The sequence below is a fragment of the Musa acuminata genome, chromosome BXJ3-9 (genome assembly GCF_036884655.1).
Source record: "Musa acuminata AAA Group cultivar baxijiao chromosome BXJ3-9, Cavendish_Baxijiao_AAA, whole genome shotgun sequence".
NCBI lineage: Eukaryota > Viridiplantae > Streptophyta > Magnoliopsida > Zingiberales > Musaceae > Musa > Musa acuminata.
The window spans coordinates 9200365-9227994 of NC_088357.1; the positions used below are offsets into that span (position 1 = coordinate 9200365).

The window sequence follows — 27630 nt, forward strand, 5'->3', positions numbered from 1 at the left end:
CACCAATCACCATGGGCTTCACATACTCATGTAGCAAGTAAATGAGGAGCACACAGCTCAGGTATTTATCATTCTGTATTTTTGCCATCGCAATATGGTTCAAATGAAATGGTGAATTCATTCTTTTTATAGCAGTCAAATTGCTAGTGTTAGTACTGACAATTCTTTTGCCAAATTTGCAAGTCAAAATCATGTGGGACATGTCTAGCAAAACACAGAGAGTTCCTGACTGGAGTGGGATAGTCTAGTTTGTGTACCTTACATCTGGTTAAAGATAGCATAACATTTTTGTGTCTTTAACTAGGATAATTGTAGTTGCCCAACACAATAAGTAGTCATTTCAAGAATCTTGGAATTTGACAAACATTACTATCTGAGTGAAAATGAATATCTTGCTCAGAAGAACTCTTTACATTTAATATTAAGGTAGACATTAATGTTTGCAGAAATATGTTGTCACTAGAGCTGTTGATTTGCTCAGACAGTAGCAGCTGTTGACTGACTGGTGAAGGCTTGGCATAAAAAAATATATTCAGCAGAGATGTCTACGAACTAAATGTTTCCCTGTAAAACCTGGTAAAACTTGTAAAATATGGTACTAGAAAATAAAAAAGAAAAAAATTCCAGTATATGCTTCTACAAACTAATTGGCTGTTGCCACAAGTTTTTCTTGAAACTTCTGCCTGCCTCATTTAGGAGGTTGTACTGCATCAAGCAAATTCTGCTTGAAGCACTCGTCTTACGTGTTGCTTGTAGCTACTGCATTGAAGAACTTACTGATTCTACTAATGGAAACTAACTTTGGCTATATAAGACCAGCTTAGGCAGCTTGGTCACAAACTTACCTGCACAAACCAAAAAGAAAAGTTGATACACTTATCAAAGTAGCAGTTTGCTAATCATTGTGGTGGGAACTACAGATAAGTCATGTTATCACCCATCTTCTCATGCAACATTTGATCATGGTCCTGTTGCAGACGATTCGCTTGAACTTTCATAACCAGATTGTGTCATTAGTGAATCACTGACAATATCCTGACAAAAAAGCATTGAGATGATTAGTGCAGGCTTCCTCATTCTGTTGCTTTGCAAGATTTTCTCATCCAAGTTAATTTATTTATATATTATCATGAAAAGTTCACTTATAGGGCCTTTTATCTCATGTTTTTTTTGGCTAGAATAATCAGTGTGCCACTCAAAAAGCAAGCTATAAGAAAATGATACTCCAGTTATGGAGGGAAAAACTACACCCATAGAACAAACATAAAAGCCTCAACCTTTTTTTCAAGAGCAAAAGAGGGGCCAAGAAGACAAATCAATCGGGAAAAACCAGATAAAAAAATCACAACAAATTGTAAAATTTGCTTGCTTGATTGCAATGCTCTTTTTCATGTTTGTTCTAAATCTAATTAGTGACTAGTAGCATCGCTCTTTCGAAGATTTATGTTAGACCTTTTGCCAGTTTTTATCATGTCAGTGTTGATAGTCCTGTTATACTTCTCAATTTGCAGAGGCATATCTTGGTGGTTAGTTCTGCTGCCTTGTTTTATAGCAATGTGTTATAGAATTAATGCATCAAACAATTAGTTATGTTTTTTAAAGATGATACATCAGCTAGAGCAAACATAACACCTATGTTTTTTTAATGTTCTGTAGACAGGCATTACTTTAATTCTTCTTAATATGAATACACTCACTATCTATTTTGGTTTTATTATCAACCAACCTGTGGGGAAACTCGACTATGGATGGATGGACTATGACTACGAGTACTGCTTGGCATGGTGGAATAAAGCATGTTATCTTCTGCAAGAGATCTTAGCCTCTCTAGTTCTGGTAACACAACTCTTTCAAGATCTGGTCGATCCTTCCTTCTCAGCTCTGTGCACTTGAGTGCTATTTCAGCAAGGTGCTGAGCCTCCTCAACTGGCCAGTCAGTTACCTCTGCATCTAACATTTCATCAAATGTTCCTTTTTCAATTGAATGGCTCACATGGCGTGTTAGCCCTGCGGGAGGCTTTGCTGTTATAATCTGCAACAGCAGAATTCCAAGAGAGTATATGTCAGACTTCACACCAAGCATGCCTGTCTGCTGGTGCTCGGGATCAATATAGTAGAATGTTCCAGCTGTGGAGGTCATGCGGTACTGTGTGACACTGTTTGCAACTGATGGGGGAACAAGCCGGGCTAGACCAACATCACTGATCTTGCTCACATAGTATTTGTCAAGAAGGATGTTTCCAGGCTTGAGGTCTCGGTGAACAAGTGGCTCTGGCTTCTTGTGGTGTAAGAAGAGGAGGCATGTGGCAATCTCAGCAGCAATTTGAAACCTATATTGCCAGGGAATTACAGGTGTGTTTGCTTTCCGGAAAAGGCGGTCCTCCAAGCTTCCATTAGCCATATATTCAAACACAAGACAGCCATACTCCGGGCAGGCACCTAGAAGCAGAACCATGTTTGGATGCCTAATGCAGCTCAGTATTTCAACCTGTGCAATCAAAGGTAAGCATGAATTTAATTGTAGAAAATATGTTGGTTTGTAACATTACCCTCTTGTTTCCATTCTATTAATTGTGAGGCAAATACTATAAGGTATATTGGTGATTATGCTTATGTTTTGTTAAAATCTCCATTCACACATTCCCTATCAAATTTCATTATGTTGCATACCTCTTGATGAAACTGTGACCTGCTTTGAGCTGCATCTGGACGTAGAACCTTAACGGCAACTGCCGTATGATCCAGATAACATTTATAGACAGGACCATAACCACCCTCTCCAATTTTATAATGATCTGCAAAGTACTCTGTGGCAGCTTCTATTTCCTCAATTGCATACTTTCTGTACCTCACATCTGCATGTGCCAAGGAATCTAGTGCTTTCTTCATCACCTCAGCCTCTTTAATTGCTTTCATTTCTGCATCTATTCTCTTTTGTGCTTCTAGCTCTGCTAGCCTGTGCTCAGCTTGAGCTGCTTCTATTGCTGCCCTACACTTAGCTCTTTCTCTCTCCACCAAAGCCATGGCAGCTTCCTCTGCCATATGTGCTTCATATAACCTCTTCTCCTCCTCTATTTTCCAACGCTGGAGCTCCATTGCCTGCAGCGCATTATGTTTAGGGGAAAAGCTCATCAGATGCCAAACGAATATGAAGTTTGAGAATATATGGAGGTATCTAACCTTTTGTTTAGCTGTGAGTGCATCTTTGCACGCTTTGTTGTACATGTCCATAGTATGCTTGAGTTCTAGCCTCAGCCTCTTCATTTCTTCTTCTACATCTTCCTGCAAGTCAATTAATGGAGTTCCTTAGTTGAAATAGTAGTTACCTGCAGGTGGAATTGCTTTAGAAAACAAGTAAAAGGAAACTCTATTCATTGACATCAAACACTTCCTTTTAGGAGAATTTTACGTCACAGGATTTATTCAAGACTGTGCTTACCATGGTCTGTGATGACCATGATGTTCCAGTACTACCCTCATTTCTGGTTAAGTATGGATCCACCGACTTATGTGATGTTCGCACCATCTCAAAGCTGTTATCAATACCTTCTGATCCACTTGATAACCTTAGAGCTAAACTACGTTCATTGCTTGGCCTTCCAGAGCTGACAAATGATATATCAGTGTCCGAGCTCACAAATGATATGTCAGTGTCAGTGAATGAAGTATCTGCATATGACTTTGTGCTGGAACCCCGCAGCACCTTGGCATATGGCGACCTGTTTTTTGCATGTTTTTTAGGTGAAAAGTTCTTTCATGTTTTTTGCATTACTAAAGTATTCTTACTTGATCGAATCTTCATGATGCAGGCTGTGAGTGTCAGAAGCTACGTCGCTTGTCGCTGCAAGAGTTTGCTATTCTATTCAATGAGGTACCTGATAAAAGGGGGAAGGAGAGGGAAAAAGAGCAGTTGGGAGTCAAAATGCACCTTCTGAACCAAGCAAGAAGTGATGAGACATTGCATTAGGCTTGAGGCTCACTTGGCTTTGAATTTGATCACGAAGAGGAGAAACAATTGGAGCTAGTCGTGTGGCATTCTTCATGGCTGATACTTTCCCTTTGGCTATTACATAAACGGTGCAGAAATCAGGTGCCCCCTTTGTGATATTGGTGGTGATGTCGTGATGTTTGAATCTCCTGAGGAGGAACAAGAGTAAGGCCGGCACAAGGTACGCTATCACTCAAGCAAAAAATATTTTGATTTGAAAAAAATGCAAGTAAATGTTATTAATCACCTCATAAGTCCACCCTTTGATGGAGCACCAACTACCAGCTTCTCTATGGCAGCATGTGAAACGAATTCGGTTATAGTCTTAGCTACATCATGACCTCCCAGAACCACATCCTTGTAATGTAACTGTTAGCACCATTTTTAGAACTTGCCAAACTATACATTTTCCAACATGGAAGTGATCAAGAATATGATGAAAGAAAAATTAGTGTTCATGCAAATATACTGCATTTATGTTATTTTTCAGAATAAGCCATCAGCTCAGGCAAAATAAAAGTTGGTACGCACATTTTTACGTGTACAGAAACAGCGAAATGGAAGGAAGAGTTCTTTTGTATGATGATCCATTGGTTCTATGCAACCACCGGCATTCTTTCGGCTCGAAGCTGTACTACATGAAAATTTTGCCGGATCAAGAAAATGAATGCATGCTTGAGAATCAAAGGTGGGGAGGAAGATGTGTACTAACTTGAGTGGCTCCTAACGTTGACGTGGATGAGGGTGAGGGTGTGGCCTCTGGTGACAAGGTTTTCTGCTGCCCATTTCAGAGCATTCTGGCTTCCTTTGTCCTTGTCAATGGCCACTGCCACCAATGGAGATGCCGCATCGACATGCATGTGTTCTAGACGCCCACTGCTCCTGTGAGTATACATTCTCTTGTATTTCTCTTCCTCTGTGGCTCAACTTCTTGGATTGTTTGATCCAGTTTTCAGACTGCCGGAAAGGAAGAAGAAGAAGAAGAATGGTTGATCCTTTTTCTCAGCTACAATTTGCTCTCTCCCTTCAAATGGTGAACTCCTCAGCCGTGGGGCTCTCCATCATTTCAGGTATGCTCTCCAATTTTTCTCCTTCCTCGGAGACAATTGACCACTCTTCCTTCTCCCCTATTCTTGGGGGTTGGTATACTCTAGGCTATGCAACAAGTTCCATACCCGATTGCTTCCTACCCAACCGGTTACCACGTGGACGGTGGAGTTCACGTGGGACCCATGACATCGTTGCTTCCAACGACCATTCAGAGTAAGTTACGTGGGAGAAGTCTATTTTGTCGTCCTAAAAACTGAGGTGGGGGGTTTATACGGGTACGAGCTTGAACCGGGTTTGTTGTGGCGCATTGCATATGGATCGAACCGGACCTACGGGTTTAAATGAGTACGTATTCTGTCATTTAAAGAATTTCAAAATCACCTTTGCTAAATTTAAGACATTTAAAGGAAAAAAAAATAATATCTCAAGTTCTTTGATCGATTAATTATCGTGGACGAGTGCCTTTCTTTCGTGATGGAATAAGCTGTGTCAACACATCAGAATTCATGGACAGCAACAGCAAGGCGAAATATGGAATCAGATTCAACCTGTTCGACGTTAAATCCTGATGAACCTAAACAGCAGGCATCCATAGAATATTAGGCTATATGCATTTAGGAGGTTATGTCGCCACATTATTATCATATCGAGAAGCAAGAAGGATAACAAGGAACCGGAAAGACTAGATAAGAGCGGGATACTGCTTGGCTTGCTGTCGAACACGTCTTCTGTACTCCGATAGATCCTGCAAGTTTCATAGACTTGTTAGCTTTCCTACATCAGAATCACAAAACTAACGAGCGCAATCACAAGGCCTGGAAGAAGCCATGACCTGAATAAAGAGCTGATGGCCATCGACCTGAGCGGGATCGGCAGGGTTCGGCCGATCTAGCAAGTCCTGTATCCCCACTAGTATTTGTTTCACCGTTATGGCTGGTCTCCACCCCTGCAGATGACAAAGAACATGTCAAAAGCACTGTTTCTGATGGTAGCGCCGCGCCAATGAAGGGGGGGGAGTAAGAGCGTGCAGATTACGCTGTCTTCATTGAGAATCGAGAGGCACACCGTTCCTGAAGGATACACATTTGGGTGGAAGAAGCCCTGTGGGAATCTACACTTGGGTGGTTTACTGGGGTAGTCCTCGCTGAAATGGAGCGTTAGAGGATAGTGGCCACCCTCCCAATCAGTCTGCAATGCAAATAGATTTGGGATTACAATAAAACAACAAAATTCTGGCTCAGATATATAGCTCAAATGTACATAAAATAGCTCAGAGAGAGAGAGAGAGAGAGAGAGAGATTAGACTTACCCCCTGCTTGCCAGGGATGATGCAATGCCATACCATCAGGTTCACAGTACCGTCTGCTGATGTTTCTGGCTTGGCCACAAAACCCTACCGACATTGGCACCATTAGAATGTACGCAGAATAAATGAATGCTAATGCAAACCCACAACATAATAATGTACAGAGAGAGAGAGAGAGAGAGAGAGAGAGAGAGAGAGAGAGAGAGAGAACACACATGGGGGTGATTCTTACGCCACGCTTTGCGTTCTTCCGCAAGACGACCGCGTGCTATTCCTCCAGACATGATTTCACCCTCTTGAAATCTCAACGAGAAGAATTCTCAATGTATTAGATGTTATGGAGAGCATTCATAGACATGAAGCATCCTCAAATCCAAGTTTCAGGCAATGGAACAGTAGATTTACTTGACTGGATCAGCGACAGTATGGGCTTCGAATACACTTACTATAACCTTTTCTTAGGGTTTCATCAACAATCATAGATGAGACGTACTTGAAAAGGGGTAAAACGGAGGTTAAGAAATCACGGCCTGATTCTGAACTTTTCGAACCATTATCTAACAAAAAATGCATCTTTTTGAAGCCATTACATCTCTCGAACGAGATCGGTTTAATTAGTGAAAACATCCGGAATACTACGGCCAAGAGATTGAGCAAGAATCGTGCACTTAATCGAGAAGCACAAGAAGAAGAATAAGTGCAAGAGAACAGCGGCACGCACCTACGCAAGGTAAGAAGCGAAAGCAAACGAGGTCTCTCGAGCGGCGTTTGACAAGGTAACGGGAGAAGCAGGCAAGGCGCGGTGTTATAAAGGGGAAGACCGTACGATGCGATCACGGACGGATGGTTCTTCGTGATCTAATAGGAGACCGCGACGAGTGGTTGCGGGAGTCGCGTAGCGCCGAAAAATGGATCGGCCGCGTGAGAAGTACGCGAGTGATTTGAATCCCCTTTGCGTCTCGTTGCTTTCGGTGCGCCTTCTTATTTTCTTTATACTATGTTTGACCATTGCAATTGATTGTTGACGAGACATTTTGACTTTGACTTTGGAAAGAGGTTTGGTTGATTCCACAAGTATTTTTTTTTCTAATATATATATTTTGTTCAAGTTATTTTTCTAGTCCTGTATAGATAACAATCCACAATATGCACCCATTTCTTTCTGCAAGATATTGAACTGAAAGAGGGAGGCTTATGACATTTAATGTTCACAAAGATTTATAAACTCTAGAAGAGTATAACAACGAGATATATATATATATATATATATATATATATATATATATATATATATATATATATATATATATATATATATATATATATATATATATATATATATATATATATATATATATATATATATATATATATATATATACACACACACACACACTATATAGAAAACCAATAAATCTACCTTAACAAGAAACATTATGATTTGGAGGACCAAAATATTTGAATGCCATTCACCAAGAATGAAACTGTATCAGAAGTAGCAAAGCATCAAACATGAGTGGAGTATCAGATATGCTCAATTATGAAAATTTAGTATCAATCATCATCATTGAGTAATAGTAACCATAAATAGATCAAAAGAAACTTCACTTATTAAAGTGCAACCGATTCTTAATGGACGGTGCAGAGAAAGCTTCTTTGACGACACAATAATTTGCCAAGGAATGGGATGCGATGAGATCGACATGCTTGCATTTCCAGCAAGAAAGGGAAAGGAAGCCTAAAACTTAAGATCATTCACCGGATGATGGTATCAAAGTCAACGGCACAGAAGGATTATTGGTAAGAAATTGCAAGCATCTGGAGTTAATCAGTCCGGTAAGGACAGCGAGAACATATTGGACAGGCAGAAGTATCACCTGATAAACATAAGTATCAGCAAGTGAGAATGATGCCGAATTTGTAGCACATAAACCAGGAAGTATCTGGGTAGAATACTGACATTGGATTCAAAGCCGATGCCATGACCATCAGATCGCGGATATCAGTGGATCTGTGTGAAGTCAAAGAAAGAAGCCTGGTAGGGTGCTTTGAGCAGCTGAAACTCCTGGAACTGACCATTATGGTTTTGCAGGTTGAATGGCAACATTGTTGATTGTGGTCCGATAGGCTGCTCAACCTGCAGAAACCCTGCAGTTGAATCAATTGTATTTGCTGCAGGATGAGTGTTCACAAACTTGACATTAGAACTTGGTCCTGGGTTAGCTGAACTCCAAGAATTATTTGACAGAAGAGAGAGAGCACGCCGAAGATCCGGTGCTCCACCCAAACTAGAAGCAAAAACAGGTGCTTCCAGACCTGTAAATCACAATCTTCAAAGTTAACTGAAGATAGAGTCTGCTACAATTACATATAATATAAGGAGTGAAATTACAGGAACCAGCTAAAAACTGTGGCTTTGAACAGGCACCGATATCCTGCTTTTGGGCTTCAGCACAACGTGGACATGATATTTTTTTGGCTGATACAGACAAAAAATCATGAATATGGAAAATGTTGGCTAAGTATACATGGAGTCACTTTGAAGCACAACACTATGATTAAACAGTTCTACAGAAATCAATCAAAGGATAAAAGTACAAAATAGAAGACCATAATAGGATCTTCCCCTCATTGTGCACACATAAAACACAAAAGAAAGGAGAACTTTTGCCAGTTTTAGAACATATACATGATCTATAAATATATAGGAAATATTTTTGGCTATTGAAAAACTAAAAAAAGTGATGCAAAAGGTCATATGAATTTATCAAACTAACAGTACAGAACTACAGATCATTGAAGAAAATTCTTGTGTACAGCTTATTTCACAATGACAAACTGATAGATAAACACATGCAAATTAGGGTAAAGGTTGACAACCTAGACTATGCACCTATCAAGAACAAGGACTAGTATTAGAAGCTTGCTCTCATTTTGAGGAAGAATTAGAAGATATTAACAGCAGTTGAGAATTACGTTTGGAAAAACCGCTCACTGAATGTGTGACTTCTCACAGTAAGAAGTGAGTTTTGAGGTAACTGCTTTGCTATCTCTGTAACTGCTATGCTATCTCTGTAAACTCCTATCATGAACAATTTAAATTCACATTCTGCTAACCAAAGAGTCATGAAAGTTATGACATATCTTGAAACAAACCATCAACTCAATGCCAACCTCCAGAAATACCTAATCAAGGCAATTTTAAGCAAAAGATAATCATCTAAAAATATATAAAGTTTAGTAAGCTTAGTTGGTGGATAAAAATATCCGTTTATTGGTGGTAGTATAAGGTCATGCAACCAAGAAGCCACAACTAGACTTGGTAAATACATTGAAGAAGAGATGATACTTCCAAATGCTGAAATAATCCAGGCAAGCCTCTTAACCCCCACCCGAACCCCCAAATCCCCCCCCACCCCAAAAAAAAAAACAAATAAAAATCCCAATGTCCAGAAAACGAAAGAACGGAAAAAGGAAAGCAGAAAGCACCTCAACCTTAATTACTATGGTCTCTACATGCAAGCTTAAAAGAAAAACACAGCCACAGCAGGTCCTTCACGTATTTTGTTAATGTGCAGGCAGGAAAGAGACAACAGAGTTAGTATATGTCACCTAAAATACAATCAACAGTTGTGTTTCATTTTTTTCAACATACTTTTAAGTGCCTCAAATTGCTACCTTGATTGAGGACCTCGGCAGTGGTGCCCTTAAATGGCAAGAGCCTGTTCAAGTCATGGTGAAGGGTGGAAATATTATGTGTTTGACATGTGCTAGAAAATTGCAGCTGCCCATTGATGTCTCCTGCTTTATTTGACTTTATCCAAGAGTGTTTAGGTTGAATAAGCTTGAAGCTGCTTGGGTCATCTTCCAATGGTGAACTGGTCATGCCATGACCCAGAGGATTTCCACCAAAAACAAGATTCATATGATGCCTACCATCTGTACAGGATCACAATAATGTCAACTATGCAGAGGAAAGCCTCATACTAGTTACATAAAATAACATACTCATGGGATCTACAAGCAGCTAGCATAAAGAATTGCAACTTAAAGAAAGAGAAATGGAAAACTCTCAGTAAACAAAAAGAAAATGTCCAGAATCTGCATATGCTCAAAACAAAAGGTGTTATATTCTATTGCCAAAGTGATACAGATTGCAAGCAGAAAGAAATCACAGATATATACATGTCTACAGAGGTGACTGGTTACCAAATTAATTTAACAAATTCCAAAAATTCTTCCCACAGCCAATTTCAGACAGGTATTAGATGCCTATAAGTTTTCCGCTAAAAATAGCATGCACATCTTGCTTCATCATTTAATAAGGAAGCTATTTTTGGAGCTGATTGTAGAGATTTGCTAATCTGCTCTTTATCATAATTTGAGACAAAGGACTTGATTGTGTGGTCTTAGGCTTGGATTTACACTACCTACTATGTGTAGTGCATCTCATATCCAGCATACATGCAGAATACAGCAGCCCAAGCTGCACTTAATGCCATTTCATAATAACCTGTGGTATCAATTTGAACAAGCTCGAAGCTGGTTGAAAGTTCCAAATTAAGTTAGAAAAAGACAACCAAAGGGAAAATGAGGAAAGGGTTCGAGTAAATGGGTCCAATAATATGTTACTGCATCCAGCTGTTACCGGTGCCAAAACTGACAGACCCAAAGGAGGAAAAGAAATCATATCAGACTTTTCTTGCTCAAAACCTTAAATCAAAATTCTCAAAAAAAAATCAGAGACCCTTTAGGCTGAACCAGGATGCATCAAAATAGCAGTAGACAGTACATAACCTAAGAAGGGAGAGAATAATATAAAATTAAAATACATAAGTGTCTACAAGTAAGAGAAGAAGTTTCCTTGTGGGTGCTCATGCAGTAACTGCAAGTTATAAACCTATCTAAACCCATGTATCTAACGTAAAGCAAGTAAGAAAATCGAATCCAATAATGTAGAAACAGAGTTATTCCATGCCAACCTACGAAAGAAAATTCAAATTAAAAATTAATTGCTTGCTTCCAAATCGTGTGCCTGATTAAGTTCTTCAGAAAACTGCAGGAAAACACAAAATATTGTCTTAAAAAACACTGAAACTGTCAATCAGAGATCAATTAAAAATAACACATCTCTTTAGACCATGTTTCTCTAAAAGAAAGATAAATTGAAGTTACTGATTTCAGAGGCCAAATAAGGTAATACCATAATATGACGAAGAAAGCCTTGAAGAACTGAATGAGATTGTTGCTGGTTGTGGCTTCCTGCGACGTGCATTATGATCAGATAAACGCCTACGGCAACTTCGCTTTTTCTGATCAAACTCAGACAAACCATGGAACCTGGGATGACCAAATGGTTACTTTCAGGCTGTTCAACTTTGTCAACTAAAAGCATTGCAAAACATTTTGCAGCAAGAAAATAAAGTAATAAAATATCTAGAGCACAACATATATGCTATGAGATAACGCAGTAAGTAGAGCACTTGCACAGAATATGCTGCTACAGAGCCCTAATGCTATATTGCAATAGCCAAATCTGGATTTATTAGTCCTTTTCACTAGCCATTTTATTAAGAAAACAGATCCCTGCCACTTTAAACATTGCAAGTATTTCTTGAACAATAGCCATCCAAGAGGCGTGACTACTACAAGCAGCATGACTATATCGAACAGAAAAAGAGCTTTTATCTTAATGTAACATGAGTTTATTGATAGGATGTGTAGAAGACCAAAAATAACCAAAAAGGGTCTGTAACATATAACTAGAATGCTTCATCATATGTTAAATTCATTTTCACAAAACAACTAAAAAAAGCTTCACCTGCTACACTGTTGACAAAATCGGCGCTCCCGGCCTGCTACAATTACCTTGGGGGACTTTGAATGGCTTTCACAGACTCGATGTTTGCGATGATAATCTTTAGCTGTGGTAAGGTCAACATTACAACCTTCTACCTGGCATTTAGGGCTTTGTAAATTCTGTGGAGATACCCTAGATTTCTTAGCTACAGCAGTAGACAAGATCATAGAAGCAGAGGAAGATGAGCTCTTGATGTTATTCTCTGCACCACCATCTTCAAGGAAGGTCCTTCCAAGCTTCAAACCAGTAACTGGTTCCTTAGGGCGTCCTGCAGCCAAGGGTACCGGTGAAGTTCCAAAACCTTCAACTCTTGCTAAGATAATCTTGCTCGAGCTGTTAACATCCCTTTCAGCTGAATCATAATTGAAGTCCGAATTTCCTTTTTCTGCCTTAGACAAAGAATCGATGGATGCAGAGATGGAGCTTTTGGATGAACGATTTCCCAATTGTAGAACGGAGGAGGCACCACCACCAGATGAACATAAAAATCCATTGCAAATACCCATGCCACCTTCAATCTTCAACTCAGGTTCTTGTGCAGATTTATAAATTTCACCCTCTTTTCCACAGAATAAGTCCAGAGTTTCCCAATCCCACTGGAATGGGTTTTTTGCAACCCAGTCCATCCAAGAAGCACTTGCAGTAAGATTTCCAAGTATTATTCTGCCCCAAGAAAATGTTTAAAAAATAGAAGTGAACTTGTAGGCACTGGATCAGGCAGGGATTAATTCAATTAAAAAGAGTCCACACAACTTGGCAAATCCAGATAAAAGCATACAGACTAAGAAAACTTCAGAAACTATTCAGACCTCTTCCAGCCTAAAAGACAAACCTTGTGAAAAGTGAACTGCAAACAAACAATTGTTCATTAGATCAGGAAAACATAACAATGAGATGGACAAAGCAATTTTTACCTCCAGTTGTCAAGTCAGAATTCCACACATGAACATATTGAATCCCCTGTGCCCTTATCTTCTTCAGTCCTGGCTAAAGAATACTCCGTCCACCAAAAGGATGACTCGAAAGCAGGTAGGTATTCCTTTCACTTCTTCTTACAGCCAAAAAAGAAGCAAAATACAAGATACAACTTTCTCTAGGTGGTTTATTCTGCCACAAATCCGATCAAGGGCTGCACCACCAGTTGGCTGATGAAACAATTAGCACTAGTGCTCCTCGCCACGTATGACATCCACGGATATCATACCCTCCAATTATTCACTCAATTTATTTCCCCTCTACCAATGTTTCCCCGTCCTCCAGTCCTGCCATCAAAAAGTTGCTAAGTTTCCTTCCTACCATACAGGACTTCTTATTGTTCTACCACAAGACATTCTTCAGACTGAAGGAAACTGACCAATAAAGAAGTCAACTTCGGAAATAAAATGGTACCCCTACTGTTTCCTTTCACCACAAGCTCTTTTAACCAAAACCAAGCTGGTGGTAAGTTGGAAAATTTTCACCTTCTCCATCAGTTGCAGCACCAGTACATCTGTAAACACATCAAAAACGAGATATTAAGGAAAAGGTCTGCCGTGAAAAAAGATAAGAGAAAGCGACCAAACGTGACATGTGAAGACGCAAGTGGGTACATGCACATCGAACCACAACAGTGCGGTTCTTTGTTCCTTCCCCCTTTTGCTTTTGTCGCCCACCTAACCGATAACAAGAAATCCAGTGCCTTTCGCCCATGAAAGCAACCAAACGAAGTGAGTTCCACAAACATCGAGAAGAAATGGAACAGCAAAATAGCTAATTTCTACGACGGATTCCTGTTCTAATCTTTCTATAAGCTTTACATCAAACCAAATACAGCCAGAAACAAAAACCAAAAAGAGCTTCGGCCATAAGGACACAGTTATCGTCTCAATTTTCCCAAACCAAGACGCCATCTTTTTCACTCAAAGCGATAACTTTCTAGCTGCAGGAGGGGAGCAACACTAAGAAGAAACCAAAACCCAACTTTTACCCAGCCGGGAAAGGATAATAAAGAGCACACCGATAAGAGACTTAATAAGGGGGAAGCTTTACCCCTAATTGTTGACTCCGTTCTAGAGTTCAAGCCGTGGAGCAGGCGACGCCGGCTTTTAATTCGAATCAAGGCTTCGGTGGTGGTGCCCTGAACTGCGAGCCGAAACATCCACCAGAAACTCACCTTTACACACCGGAACCAATCACGTGCAGAAAGATCGATCTTCCCGTATTCTCTCTTCTCTGCTGCGACTCGTGCGATCGGTTGGAGCCGCGTGGATGCGCGGGGACCGGTGCAGCGCCGAGAACACCCCCCCTACCCTCGCTCCCAAATGGATGGCAAATAGAAAGAGAGAGACAGAGAGAGAGAGAAGGGGGTATCGAAAGGACGGCAAGTATGGGGAAAAAGATTGACCCTGCGGTTGAGGATAATTACGAAGTTACCCCCCTCATTTCCTTTGAGAGTGGGGATCCGGTCACTCCCGGTGAACCTGCCCAGAATTGGATCTCCATTAATAGATCACCTGCAACATCCTACCACAGAAGAATAATTCAATCAAAAACCATTAACCTCTTGTCTTCTTCAAGAACTTGCACAGTTTCCTTTGATGAAGAACGAGGTTACCGTGAAATAATGGCATCCAAGAAAAAAAAAAGCACGAGTAACTGAGCCCCCCACCCCTTCTTCTCACTTGCCAAGGCATTAATGGCATTCTTCAACCCTCATCAAGCCATGGCTGTCAACAGTTCAGAAAGGACACTTTTAGCTCTCAAGGAGGAGCACCCAAGGCCTCGAATCATCAAACATTCAACTCCTGCAAGCTATTGTTTTCTGAGAACAAATCAGTTCATTCTATGATACACTTTCTCTGGGAAAAGGTGAGATTTGATAGCCTGTGTCAGTTAATGGTTGGTTCACATTATGCTACCATCTCAGCAGCTGTTGAGAAAGAACATATCCTGTGATCATATGCACAGCTTCAAAGAGTTCTTTGATTATAGCCTTGCTTAGGAGAATATGGTACACCAAGGCACCTAAATCTCCATATAGTCATCTTATCAGAACAGTCTTTGGTGCAAGTCAGCAGCTGCTGCTTAGGCAAACATTTAACTTGAAGGTTTTGATCCTCTTGGAGGGAAATTAGATGGGGATGACTGATGGATCCCAAGATCATGAAATTATGAATGAATCAGCTGCATCATATCACCCATGCCTTGAGTTGCTGTTTTGAATGAGATGGAGACAATGGCACATGGATTCCAGGAAGCCATGCCAAACTTTAACTGTTCATCATTGTCAGATCTAAGTTTGGTAGGTCAGTGCTTGGGAGCTCGGTTAGCTAATAGCCACAGGTACCGATTGTAATGTCGCGTGGACCTCATCTCCGGTTCTACCAGTGGTGGAAGTATCAACAGCTACTTGGCAAAGCTGGGGGCCAAGGAGTTATGTCGCATTGATCATCCTGAGGCTCTTTCTTCTTCCCTTTCCCTTGTCTGTTGGTCGAGGATTAAAATGCTCGAGTACATCCAGCAAGCATGAGAAAGTTAGGTGCCTTGTTTTACCATGCAGAGATGAACAAGACATCCAAGATGAGTCCCACCAAAAGCTGCGTCTGTTGCTGATGTTGTTGCCGCTGTGGCTGTTTCTGATGTTGTTACAGGTTTCTTCCATCATCTCCTTGTTTTCTGCAACAAATTTTAGTAGAAGTCAAGGGCTTCAGAACCTTGTTCAGTGTGTGCACTCATTGTGCAGCTCCTCCTTGCCATCCTGTGGTCCTCATCTACTGCCTTTTCAGCACCATTTCCTCTAGAAGAAGCTTTGCCCTTCTGACCATGATCATCACCAAATCATTTTTCTCGAGAACAGTACATTCCCTAATGTGTGGAAGATATGGATCTACCATAGTGTAGAATTTTGTGTGAAAGTTAGCAGTTCCACACATTAGGAGTTCCTAGAATGTATGTGACTTGTGGAGGAGAGTGGTTTGGATGACTCCAGGAACAACTCAAATGCAACATGATGTTTATAAGCTTTCAGAACAGTTGCAAGATTGTGACAAGGTGTGGCCATAGATACAAACTAGGGATACTGTCTGTTGGGAGTAGCTTAATTTGCCTTTGGCATCTTTAAAGCCTGGTGTGATCATCAATGATAGTAAGGGACATCATCTTTATCTTTAAAAAAAATAAGTTTATGAAATATATTCTTGATCATGTTCATTGTGAGGGCTAATCATGATGGTGATTGGTCAGGGAATGGCTTTGGCATCCTTCTAAAGCAAGTCTTCAAGATACTTTTGTCTCTTAGAAAATAAGCATATGAGATGTGTTTATCATATTGATTGTGAGGCAGGACATACTGCTGATAAATGAGTGACAATGATGTGCCACCAGTTTGCTGGGATTGCAATGTAACACAGTAAATTGAGTCCTTTTAGGAGGCTCTAAAATGAAAAGAAAATTTAGTGAAACAGAGTAGGATGTAAAATGACTCTTCATGCATAATTGTAGATTGAAGTGTCCACATATTGAGGATCAAAACAAGATAAAATAGATAGAAGGCTCCTTATCAGCAGGAGACTAAGGCCAGTGGGGCTTTAGCACCATGGATTGCCAAGGATCTCTTTCAAGTGCAATATGGACTACTGTATCATCAAATATTTGTATAGTGAAATCACAGATGCACTCTGTGAAGCCTTTGGCCTGAATCTAGTGATATCGATACAGTGAATATGAGTGGATCTTTTCTAATTAATATCCTTGCCCTGACCATCAATCTGGTGTGGCTGCAGATTCACTTCCCACCTACTCCTCAAATTAGTGGTTGAGTCAAAATATAGATGTGCATCTCAGATTAACAAGACTAAGAAAATGAAAAGGTTTGAGCACCATATGCAAGTGATTTATAGTCAAACAAGAAAAGATATTAGTGAGGTAGCTTACATTTAACTGGTATCAGTTTGCTTGATTAGACTTCACTAAACCTAATTTTAATATCTTATTTCTACTCAATTATTTTTTTATCATATGCACAAGACAATATTTTTGCACTTGATAAACTCTCATCCAGAGTAGAACATGTCATCATCTCCAACATCACCAGCATGGAGAGATGCTCTTTGTCCATCTAACTCACATTTGATTTCAACTTTGTTCTTGTGGCATCCAATTGCAGACTAGTTTCATATGAGCTTATTTTGACTGTTTCACAACACTGCAACAATGGAGAGGGTCATGATGCACAAAAATAACATTAGAAAAAAGGAATAATCACACAGAAAGGCATGCTTTGAGATGCTGAGGAGTACAGGAACTGGCTGGTTTAATAATACTATATCTATCTTCAAAATAATATGCCCACAATAACTCAGAGGCCAATACAAGTCTCATATAAGAAAATTAATTTGGAAAGAAGGCTATTTTACATTTGTTATTCCAATTCATAGCTCTATGAGCATGTAGTCTCCTATGAGAAACCAGTTCATAGGTTTAGACAAAGCCAATAAGATTGCTATCACATAGACTAATCAGCATGTCAAAGCAATAACATGCAAGATACATTCCAAAATTGAATCTAATCTGAAGAATATTTTTCTCAGATAAAGTGATTCCAAATGGCCTAAAAGATGAAGCTAGAGTCATAAACACTCTGGTTGTAGACAAAACACTTTGATTAAACAAATGCATGTGGTTCAGTTGTATGATCCCCAACTTGTGTTATGTCTATGGATGGGGTTCAGCCACAATTGAAGGCAACTTTTAGAACTTGTGCTCTGGCTTTATTTATCACTTCCATCTGCAAAAAAGGGCACTTGAATTATTGCATCCTTACATATAATTTAATTGTTTAACCTTCCACTTGTTTTTTTGTTGTCTTCAAATTGACACCTGGAATCCATATATTGGCTCTAACTTTCTTTAGATCTCACCTACACTTAAAAGTTGTGCCAATGCTAAATATTTAATTTCATCAATGTGAAGTGCTGCATCATTTATGGTTCCTTGTGGAATCTAAGAGCAAAAGGATCTGCTTTTGGACTTAGTTTACAATTCATGGAAATTATTGCATGTTGGTGTTGATCCTAAGAGATTAACAACTCATCTTTCACAGAATAATATCTTACAATTTTACGATGATGCAAGTTAGGAATTTATTATGTGATTCTTATGAGGATTTTTGTTCTTGAAAAAAACATCTATCTAGGAAACCAAATGAACATATCGTGCAGAAACACAAACAAGAACATCACAAGATCATGACCAAGCAAAAACTTTTACTACTTCCAAAGGACTCCATCACCAAACTCAATAACTCTGAAGAAATATTACCCTAAAGAACAAGAAGCTCAATGTGGGGGAAGACAATATTCAGAACTAAATTGCACAGAGAAAGCAAACCACAGCTTCATCAAACAGACTCAAAAACCGACTTCCATGATTCTAAGAGTTCCTTAATTAAGAGGGTTTTCCTTATAACATGTTCTAAGAAGAACAGTCTCCCTCTCTCTCTTCTCATTATTACATGGTATAGTCTCTCTCCATGGTTTTTTGACAAAACTAATATATTATTATTAGATATATTAATATTTACTATCCCTCGATAGTAAATCCGTTGTAGTCTAGTTGGTTAGGATACTCGGCTCTCACCCGAGAGACCCGGGTTCGAGTCCCGGCAACGGAAAGGGGCTTTTTGTCACGATGAACCATCAATAATTGTTTTTGGATTAGCTTTGGCTAGCACATCATATGCTTGTTGTTTTGCCTGGGAATGCATTTTGCGTCAAACATGTTGGTGTATGTGACTGAACAACTGATGACAGCAGCAGGAGACCCCTCAAAGAAGACATGGTGAACACTAGTAGTAGAGAGCATCCACTAAGAGGGTGACAAGAAAGCTTTCAGAATTATTACATGTTTGGGAACACATCAGGTTCTTGTTGACAAGTGCTTTCTTGAGAAACAGGAACCTAAACAAGACTTAAGAGTAATGTTACAGTGCTTTAAACGCATATTATACATTGCTCAAATGTAGAATGCAACAAATGTAATAGTTTATGTTTGATGATCGAGTTGTTCCTCAACCCAGGAGCAGTAATCTTTAAGTAGCTGCTCAGCAAGCAAAGGAACAAGCCTGTCAAGAAGACCTTGCATAAGCCTGCATGAGTAAAGAAGCAATTAATAACCTACATGAACCCTAAGCATGATGGAGTTAGAGTTTCACATCTTGTGAAAAAATTGAGAGGGTAATTATGCATGTCCTGTCTCATTGAAGGGTTGTCGCTATTATTCATGCGTTGAAGAGAGCTACCAAATCAGATAATGAATGTGAAGGTTTTCTCAGATGTGAAGGAGATTATCCATCTTATTACAAGGAAAAGCTCTCCATGGCAAATTCTGGTTTGTACTGGTTACCAGAAGAGTATAACACCATTGTGGACAAGGTTGTTCAAATAAAGGGTGGCAAGACTTCATGTGATCAGTTTCTACCAAAAAAACGAAGCCATTCATATGATACTTATTGCAAATATCAGAGTTAGACTTCTATATCGTAGTGCTTCAGAGGGTTGCTTCATGTATAACTCTGATCAAGTTGCAGATATCATTATCAGCAACACTACTCTGTTATCTTTGATTAAGTTTTAATCTATGGCTCCTATGTAGATGCAAGAATAAAGCTTATCAGTCATAACTAAACAATGTTGTACAGTCATCTTGAACTTAGCCTCTCATGGGCACATATGAGGTTTCTTGAATTTACTAATGCTAAATCTTCATCAAGACAGACATCTTACATACTGATTCTAACAAAAATATGGATATTTCTGGTGTTTTGATTTTATCAAACAGAAAAAAACTTCAGTGTCTAGAACTTACAGGTTTCCGGGTTTTTCCACTGCTGACAATGGAAGCAAGCTAAATGGCTTTGTATAAACCTGAAAAGTAGATTTGGGAAGATACATAAACATGTTGGCTAACAGAAATCAAGTTGGTATCAGCAGCAAATAGAAGCATGACAAGAACCAAAAAAGTAACAAAATTTTACCTTGAAGCCATGGAAGAAATGTGCAAGACAACTATGCAAACATAATATTTGCGTAGTAAGAGGTACACTAAATTCATTTGGTTGACTATGTCGAGGTCATTCAAAAAGTAAGAGGTCTTTGAAATGTCCAGCCGGTCTAAGTTCCCTGCTCAATTTGTTTCTAGTGAGATTGCAACTTGTTACTTAAGCCTTGAGAAATATTTTCCCCTGCCCCTTCTAAGGTTCCTCCCACGCCAAGCTAAGCAGACACTATGTACCTATCCCTTGACATAATGGTGTACATTTTAATTAACAATGCATATACTAAGTAAGTTCTTGATTAAGTCTGCATGGATGACTCAATTACATTGAGAACGTAGTTATTTGTTTGCACTTCAATCTGATTACAAGTCAGAAGAATCTAAGGGTTACAATATTTTAGGTCCATGACCCATAAGTTCTAACATAAAGCACAAGTAACCAAGATAAGCTTCAACTGCACCTTGTGCTTTCTTTTCAAATCAATGATAAACAGTTCCACATTAAGACCATAGATGCATTTCTTAGTTTCTTTCTTTACCTCAAGGGTAACTCTCAAATTCACATCGACAATCAAGCATGGCTCCGAATTTTTAGCCTCCCACTTTATATAGTTTTTCATAAATGCTGCAAGAAGAGAAGAAATAATAAGAAGTATCATGATGTAGTGGGTGCAAAACATATCTGCAGTTTCTAACCTTCATGAGTACTTGGTGATGAAATTACTGGAGTCTGAACAGAGTGGCATTTTTTTTTTTTGTTAATCGATAAGCATGGACTAAAAAATCTGATACTGTTAACTGGAGTAGGTATGAACAACAACAATACATCCATGTTGCAAATTTATGTGTTTATGTGAAAGAATTTCCACAAACAAATACCAGAAATATGACTAGTTATTTTCCAGCAAGCACTGTTGTACTAGAGCTTGGAAGTACAAATATGAGTCACTTTTAAAGCATACACAATTATGTAAAAACTCTCGTATACATAACTAATAAAGAAGCATCTATATAAAATATCTAAACATACCCGAGAAAAGTTGATTTTGCTTTTCAACTGCTTTTGAACCCTCAAACTGTTAAATGTAAAACAATGATCAAAATTCGGATGAGGACTCAAAATCACAAGTAAACTAATAGTCAAGGACTTGTGAAGTTCATAGCCGACATATGATCTGATAAAGAATGATCTTCGATACACCAAACAGAGAGAAATTATTAGTGTATAAAAGCCTTCCTAGAATCAAACTATTTATAGTTTGTTATTTACTATTTTAGAAAAGTTGTTCATCCTAATCCAAATTTCTTGTTCTACACAATGTCTCGTGAGAAACATTCTCAACTGATTATCAGATACACATTTTTTCTGTTTGGATTAAATTCAGAAAAACTACTTAAGTTACATCTTGGGAGAACTCAAAAGCAAAACAAACGACTAAAGCAATTTGGCACAACATGAAAGAGAATCACAAAAAAGGCACTTATTTGCCATAACTTTGCAAAAATAATCTAAATTGTAATGGATAGATTTAATAAAAATATAGATTTCTCATGACAACTTCTGAGTTGATAAAGATCAATTGACTTCGAACATTTTGTATCAGTATGATAAACATGTGAAACTATAAACAGCCACAAGTATGCATGAACAACTTGTTTAAATCTAGAAACCACTGCCAGTGATTGATCTCATTCTCAGATCCAGCAACATGGAACTTACCCTGCATGACAACATCTCAACTGTGCAATCTTCATCTGTTCGGGTCACCCGCAAGTCCAACACTGGGGCAACTTCAAACTTGAGAAACTGAATTTTATGCAAAGTGCACCTACATATAGCATCACTTACCATATAAAGAGTATTTCACAAAGCGAAAACAGAGTAAAAACTATCCATGCCAGTCTTGAGAAGTAGCTGCTATTGATCGTGCAGCAAGCTCAGTGCATAATAAATTTTGCAAATTTAAACTAGGAGTCTAACAGGCTAAAATAGAAGTATAAACTCGAGAAAAAAAGAGAAAGAAGCATTCATGATGCGCACAACACAGTACAGGTAGGAAATATTCAGAGCTAGATTTCACATAACAATTAGTGCCTTGACCATTGGTGGTGGTTGCAAGCTGCAATTTTTAGTGCTTGAAACTGGAATTCCATGATACACAAGTAAGGTCATGGGGCAACCTATATGTATTGGAGTCCAGTGGCTCAAATCTTTGCAAGGCTCTGGTATTTAGAAGAGCCTCGACGCCAGTTGGATGGCTGAGGAACTCACTCACAGGGAAGACCCTGCCACTGCCATCCGAATACTCGGGGAGCTTAACCATTTCCTTGCGCTTCGCCCACAGGTTCGCTTTCCTGCGGCCAGCTCCCGGCTCCTCGACTGTGGCTGACGCTATTGCTGCTTCAGATCTCCTCCTGCAACGCATGCAATTCATTTATGAGCCCCCATGGAAGTATCTGTCTGAAGCGGCAGCCCTTTGTATATGCTACAACAGCTGCTTGAACCTTTTCGACTACTCTACATGTTGTTACTCTATCCCACTCTTGGATGGAGATCAATAGACAAAGACGAGAGACATAACCTGAGGTTGCATGGGGGTAGGGCAGAAGGCGAAGGAAGCGTGTGGATAACCATTCTGCATCTGGTCTGAAGGGAAAGCAGCAGCTCTAAGAGAGGCCTGAGTTCATGGAGGAGACAGGAGACGGAGGTGAGGGAGACGATGATAGATTGGGAGAACACCAGCGGTGGCGGAGATGTGGCTCTGCAGGGCAAGGACCAACTGGAAGGTCGACATCACGGTTCGACCCAAATAACTCTGTCTCGACCACATTGCGTCCAACGACATGGGGTGAAGTGGGACTGTTACTTCGTAGCGGATCCTGTTATCAGACGCGACATTATTTGGCTTGTGGCTTATCGGAAGGAATAGGAATGTTCCGGAATGGTCCTGAGCCAATTAAACTCGGTCATCCTCATCATCTTACTTGCCGTCGTTGATGATTGAGTCAGCCGAACTTAATTTGAACCCGAAGGCTGTAGGGACGTTCGAGGAACTCTCATGGTAGCTTTGACACACATGAGATGACTCCGAGATAATCTTCATATAGTCTCGATCATTCCAACGTACTCTTGAGATCGGGCAGATGTGGATTCTGACTTATTAGTGAGTCGCTACATGAAGGTCAATACAATGAGTGTTTTTCGATACGCTCAAGTTAACTCTAGAAGGTTAGTTGTAAAGAGATCTGATCCTTTGGACCGGCACTTAGGATCGATTTTTATATTTATTCAATTAGAGGAATCATTTGTAATGATTGTAACATCTTCTTATTAGAAAATCTGAGGTGACATATCAGAATTTTCGTAGAAAAAGATTTCTTGTCATCGTGCAAAAGTTGGTACGCAAAAGCCTACGAAATCGAAAAACTACGAGTAAGAGAATTATCTAGGGAGATCGTATATCTTGAATTCCTTCATATACATGAGATTAGATGAAGGAGTTCAAATATCTTCCTCTCTAGCGGTGATCCGCACAGTAGGGGCTACGAAGACGCTCCTTAAATCGCTGCTCAAAACTCTTTTTTGTGAGCACCATGCAATCAAGAAATGACCGCCCCTTCTTACTGTTAGGATCGGAACGACACTAAGAGGGGGGGGGGTGAATTAGTGCAGCGGATTAAAACGTCGGTTTTGACAAATCTTTCGTACGATAAAAATCTAACTCGGAAGTGCTTAACTTGAAAGCGTATTCGTAAAGTTGTGCAGCAAAGGTAATGAGGAAATAAAGCTCGTAAGAAGGTTTACAGTAATGTAAATAGCAATAATGAAATGCAAACCAGAGATTACGCCGATTTTAAAGTGGTTCGGTCAAATGACCTACATCCACTTGCGAAGCCTTCTTTGAAGAGGCTTCCAACTTCCACTAGCAAATTTCTTGTAGAGGAAGGACTAATACCCCTCTTACAACCTTTACAAGTGGTTCACACTCTTACAATTCTTGTCAACAAGAGAGAGGAGGTGAACACTTAAGCAATATGAAAAACAAGGCTTGCAAAGACTATTCTAAGGCTCTCAACTCAAACTATTGGTTTTCAAAAGGTTGTTGTTATCTCAGCTGAGATTTGAGGGGAATTTATAGGCCTCAAGAGGATTCAAATTTGGGCTCCAAAATTTGAATTTTCTTTGGTTTCCGAGGTCGGCGGTGCCACCGCCTGTCAGTGTCTGACACTGACAATGGACTAGCGGTGCCATCGCCCAGTCAAGCAGTGCCACCGCCCAGGTCTCGGGTGCTGGGCGGTGCCACCGCTAAGGCCAATTTAGCTCACTGGTTGGGCTCCAAACTTGGCCCAAACCAGTCCGAACTCGGGCCCAATTGGCCCCTACTTGGGTTATAGGATTAACACATAATCCTAATCCTAATTAACGTGCTAACTATGAATTTAAAGACATTTTCTAAGCTATTACAAAGTCCGTAAGTCAAGACTTCTTCCGGCGAACTTCCGACGGTCTTCCGATAAACTCTCGGAAACCATTCTGCGGACTCCCGGCAAGCTCCTAGACTTCACGATTTTATCTTGGCGAGTTCCAACGAGCTTCTTCGGCCAGCTCCGATCTTTCTTGGCGAGCTCTGCGAACTTCCAACGAACCTTCCGGTGAGCTTCCGAAAAACCCTTCGGCAAGCTCCCTACTTATTCTTGGCTAGTTCCGACAGCATTCCCGACGAACCTTCGGACTTCCGTCGAACTCTCGAACTCGCAACGAATCCTTCGTGCTTGACTCCGACACTTTGTTTTGCTTTATGTCTTCGTCGTTATCGTAGTTAATCCTGCATACACAAGCAAAAACTCTACTCCGATCTAGACAATTATTACAACGTAAATTGACATTCTGTTGCCCGGCACGTCATTGGTTGGCGCTTCGTCCGATTCTTCAGCGCATTGTCCTCTCTTGCGGCTTGTTGCCCAATTGGCGGTTGACCTCCGCAACCCCGATATCCATGGCGCAATTCCGCTCTCCTTGGCCCGATGCCTAACGTCCGAAGCCTTCTGCCATCCAATATCCTAACGTGATCTCCTCCGGTGTAATGTCAATTCGTCCTGCGTCAACTATCTAATCCTGATCGAGTAGACCTGCATCACTCAAAATGCTTTGAAACATCTAAACACAATCAATTAGTTTCATCATCAAAATCCGAGATTCAACACTTACTATCTATGCACCCCAAATAGGGGCTATAGTATGAGAAGGATAGGGGGAGAGGAGAATAGGAGGAGGAAGCCAAAAGAAACCTAGCCCATGACTCATTGGTTCACTCTTATTTATAGAGGTTTTCTGTTAACTTAACCATAATAGATCCTGTTATATTGGGTATTGGATCTACATCTTACTATCCAAGCCTTTTAGATTTATGGATCTCTACCCAATAATCTCTTATTGGCTCTTATTTGATATTATCCATACGATCCAATAATTTAAGGACTTATTAGATATTCAAGAAGATATGGGTTCCAACGGATATATCATATTTGAATATCTACTCGTTGCAACACCTACCATATGTGTGTGATCCTCTAGGCCCAATATTGAGTTGGTCGTGAGTTATCTCTATCAGAACTTCTTTTGGCTCGGTGAATTATTATCTCCATAATAACTCACTCGACTAATCGATTGTAGACGTATTATGCCATTACGTCGCAGTCCTCAAACGATATAGGGAAATCTAATCTATTGTACCTATCTATTCTTAGTTATCGTATATATATAGTCATTCATCCATCTAATACCCTAGAGACTATATATCAGGCATAGTGATGTTAGGCTCACATAGTTTCTATTTGAGCCTCGCTCTAATCAAATTATCCCAAAGAACTATTTTTCCCTCAATCCGAATGACCCTAGCTAAGGATTTATCTGAATAAGAATATATAAGATATTTCTCTCATGACACCAAGAGCAGATAATCCTCTATTGACACTTAATAACCTTTATAAGATTGGTTACCACTCTTAATGACCGGTTGTGCTAGATTTGAAACTTCTAAGCTATAAGTCCAGTATTAAATAATGAAGTACTCATAAAGGACATCCTTAGTGTCTCAAGTTTAAGAACCAAATATATCATTGAGACTACAAAATCGTTGTCTGATAGTAAGGCATCATCAACCATCTATCTAGTATTCCGTTAATGGATCAATTAGTGAACTCATTCTCCAATGAGCACATATCCTGTGTCCCTAGTGTCCCCACGCGAGCAACTATAAGACCAACTACCTCCATCATAGGGACGAGTATATAGTACACCAGTCTATCCGGTTGTCTCGAGTCTCTCTCGAGTAACCCATGACCAGGATTATTTAGGGTAGGGTTTGTGTTTAAAGATGATTCGATTCTCATTATATATATATATATATATATATATATATATATATATATATATATATATATATAAATATATAAAACAAGCAATATACAGTAATAAAATATTAAATAATATAATAAATAAAAAAGAGTGTGTATCATGTCACATGTGTTATCACTCACGTGATTGGCTTGCAAGACACCTATGACTAGCACTTTCCACTAACATTCTATCAATGGGGGTGACAGGCTTGTAACGATCGTAACATCCACCCTTTGACATTTCGTTAATGGGGGCGGTAGGCCTGTAACGACCATAACACTTTCCCACTAATGTTCCGTTAACGAAGACGATAAGTCCATAATGATCATAACACTATTCCCTTAGCATTTTCCTCACGGGACCTGACCGAGGGGGTAGACTCGATCGATCACTCGTGGATTGTTATCTATGGAGGTTGATCGGGTCAGCCTAAATGGTCCCCCGTGGATCGTCATCCACGAGACTGATAGGCTATATCTTCCTCCATATCGATGCCTTATGGGGGATGACTATATCCTTATTTTTCCATGTTAGTGCCTCTGTAACGACCAACTAGAGGAATGAGATTGGTTATCAGAAAATTCCCTATTATTTGTCCCACTTGAAGGTATGCTCTAGGACTTTTACAAAGAAAGGGATTCGAAGTATGTTATTTAGCTCATCCGATATATGAGCATTCGAGATTTTGTCTTGTGGGCGAGTTTCTTTGATTCAAGTGTCTCAGGTATATTAATTTTATATTTTCTCCATAGCGGATTAGTCTTGGTGTAGGTTAAATTTTTTGACTCAAATTCCTTGGGCATCTTTGGCCTGTCACTCTATCATAGCGTATGTTAGATTTTTTCAACTCACTTGCCTTAAACATATTTGGCTTGGCATCTCCATCATAGCGGATTTCTTGGTGTGAGTCAGATTTTTTTGACTCGCATTCCTAAGACATATTTAGCGTAGCACCTTTGCCGCAACAGATTTGTCTTGACACGAGTTAGGTTTCC

General features: G+C 39.7%; 4 protein-coding genes, 1 long non-coding RNA gene and 1 other non-coding gene across 22 annotated transcripts; 2 read left to right on the plus strand and 4 right to left on the minus strand.

Annotated features, from left to right (window-relative positions):
- Positions 1 to 513: 513 nt before the first annotated feature.
- LOC103997907 (U-box domain-containing protein 52) lies at positions 514 to 5644 on the minus strand. 3 transcript variants are annotated; one of them, XM_065167279.1, is made up of 11 exons: positions 5587 to 5644; positions 4701 to 5367; positions 4520 to 4617; positions 4236 to 4357; positions 3929 to 4137; positions 3787 to 3841; positions 3440 to 3719; positions 3181 to 3282; positions 2671 to 3099; positions 1727 to 2488; positions 514 to 1035 (listed from the first exon to the last, which is right to left on the minus strand). In XM_065167279.1, exons 2-11 carry the CDS (start codon positions 4882 to 4884, stop codon positions 961 to 963), a joined length of 2316 nt encoding a protein of 771 aa, XP_065023351.1. In that variant the 5' UTR covers positions 4885 to 5367; positions 5587 to 5644; the 3' UTR covers positions 514 to 960. The 3 variants fall into 3 exon arrangements, with proteins under 3 accessions (XP_065023351.1, XP_065023350.1, XP_065023352.1); XM_065167278.1 differs by lacking the exon at positions 5587 to 5644 and having other exon boundaries at positions 4701 to 5423; XM_065167280.1 differs by lacking the exon at positions 5587 to 5644 and having other exon boundaries at positions 4236 to 4387; positions 4701 to 5423.
- LOC135649160 (SUMO-conjugating enzyme SCE1-like) lies at positions 5627 to 7230 on the minus strand. Of its 4 annotated transcripts, none has more exons than XM_065167287.1 (6): positions 7066 to 7230; positions 6560 to 6639; positions 6348 to 6431; positions 6104 to 6226; positions 5871 to 5984; positions 5627 to 5783 (listed from the first exon to the last, which is right to left on the minus strand). In XM_065167287.1, the coding sequence occupies exons 2-6, from the start codon at positions 6626 to 6628 to the stop codon at positions 5721 to 5723; spliced, it is 453 nt and encodes a 150-aa protein (XP_065023359.1). In that variant the 5' UTR covers positions 6629 to 6639; positions 7066 to 7230; the 3' UTR covers positions 5627 to 5720. The 4 variants fall into 4 exon arrangements, with proteins under 4 accessions (XP_065023359.1, XP_065023355.1, XP_065023356.1 ...); XM_065167283.1 differs by having other exon boundaries at positions 6074 to 6226; positions 7066 to 7221; XM_065167284.1 differs by having other exon boundaries at positions 6074 to 6226; positions 6560 to 6647; positions 7066 to 7221.
- Positions 7231 to 7857: 627 nt separating this feature from the next.
- LOC103997908 (squamosa promoter-binding-like protein 12) lies at positions 7858 to 14517 on the minus strand. Of its 12 annotated transcripts, none has more exons than XM_065166541.1 (9): positions 14233 to 14516; positions 13559 to 13693; positions 13119 to 13466; positions 13037 to 13051; positions 12166 to 12867; positions 11548 to 11684; positions 10023 to 10283; positions 8305 to 8660; positions 7858 to 8221 (listed from the first exon to the last, which is right to left on the minus strand). In XM_065166541.1, exons 5-8 carry the CDS (start codon positions 12828 to 12830, stop codon positions 8347 to 8349), a joined length of 1377 nt encoding a protein of 458 aa, XP_065022613.1. In that variant the 5' UTR covers positions 12831 to 12867; positions 13037 to 13051; positions 13119 to 13466; positions 13559 to 13693; positions 14233 to 14516; the 3' UTR covers positions 7858 to 8221; positions 8305 to 8346. The 12 variants fall into 12 exon arrangements, with proteins under 12 accessions (XP_065022613.1, XP_018673928.2, XP_065022611.1 ...); XM_018818383.2 differs by having other exon boundaries at positions 13014 to 13051; XM_065166539.1 differs by adding an exon at positions 13794 to 13882 and having other exon boundaries at positions 12166 to 13051; positions 13594 to 13693; positions 14233 to 14515.
- Positions 14518 to 14653: 136 nt separating this feature from the next.
- LOC135648662 (uncharacterized) lies at positions 14654 to 16392 on the plus strand. The gene is made up of 2 exons (XR_010501031.1): positions 14654 to 15833; positions 15926 to 16392. It is a non-coding gene; the product is annotated as an uncharacterized LOC135648662 (long non-coding RNA).
- Positions 16393 to 18780: 2388 nt separating this feature from the next.
- TRNAE-CUC (transfer RNA glutamic acid (anticodon CUC)) lies at positions 18781 to 18853 on the plus strand. The gene has a single exon. It is a non-coding gene; the product is annotated as a tRNA-Glu (tRNA).
- A 203-nt stretch (positions 18854 to 19056) lies between these two features.
- LOC135648650 (uncharacterized) lies at positions 19057 to 23062 on the minus strand. The gene is made up of 7 exons (XM_065166527.1): positions 22818 to 23062; positions 22417 to 22650; positions 21956 to 22064; positions 21266 to 21311; positions 20775 to 20860; positions 20047 to 20105; positions 19057 to 19327 (listed from the first exon to the last, which is right to left on the minus strand). The coding sequence occupies exons 1-7, from the start codon at positions 22868 to 22870 to the stop codon at positions 19225 to 19227; spliced, it is 690 nt and encodes a 229-aa protein (XP_065022599.1). The 5' UTR covers positions 22871 to 23062; the 3' UTR covers positions 19057 to 19224.
- Between the last annotated feature and the right edge of the window lie 4568 nt (positions 23063 to 27630).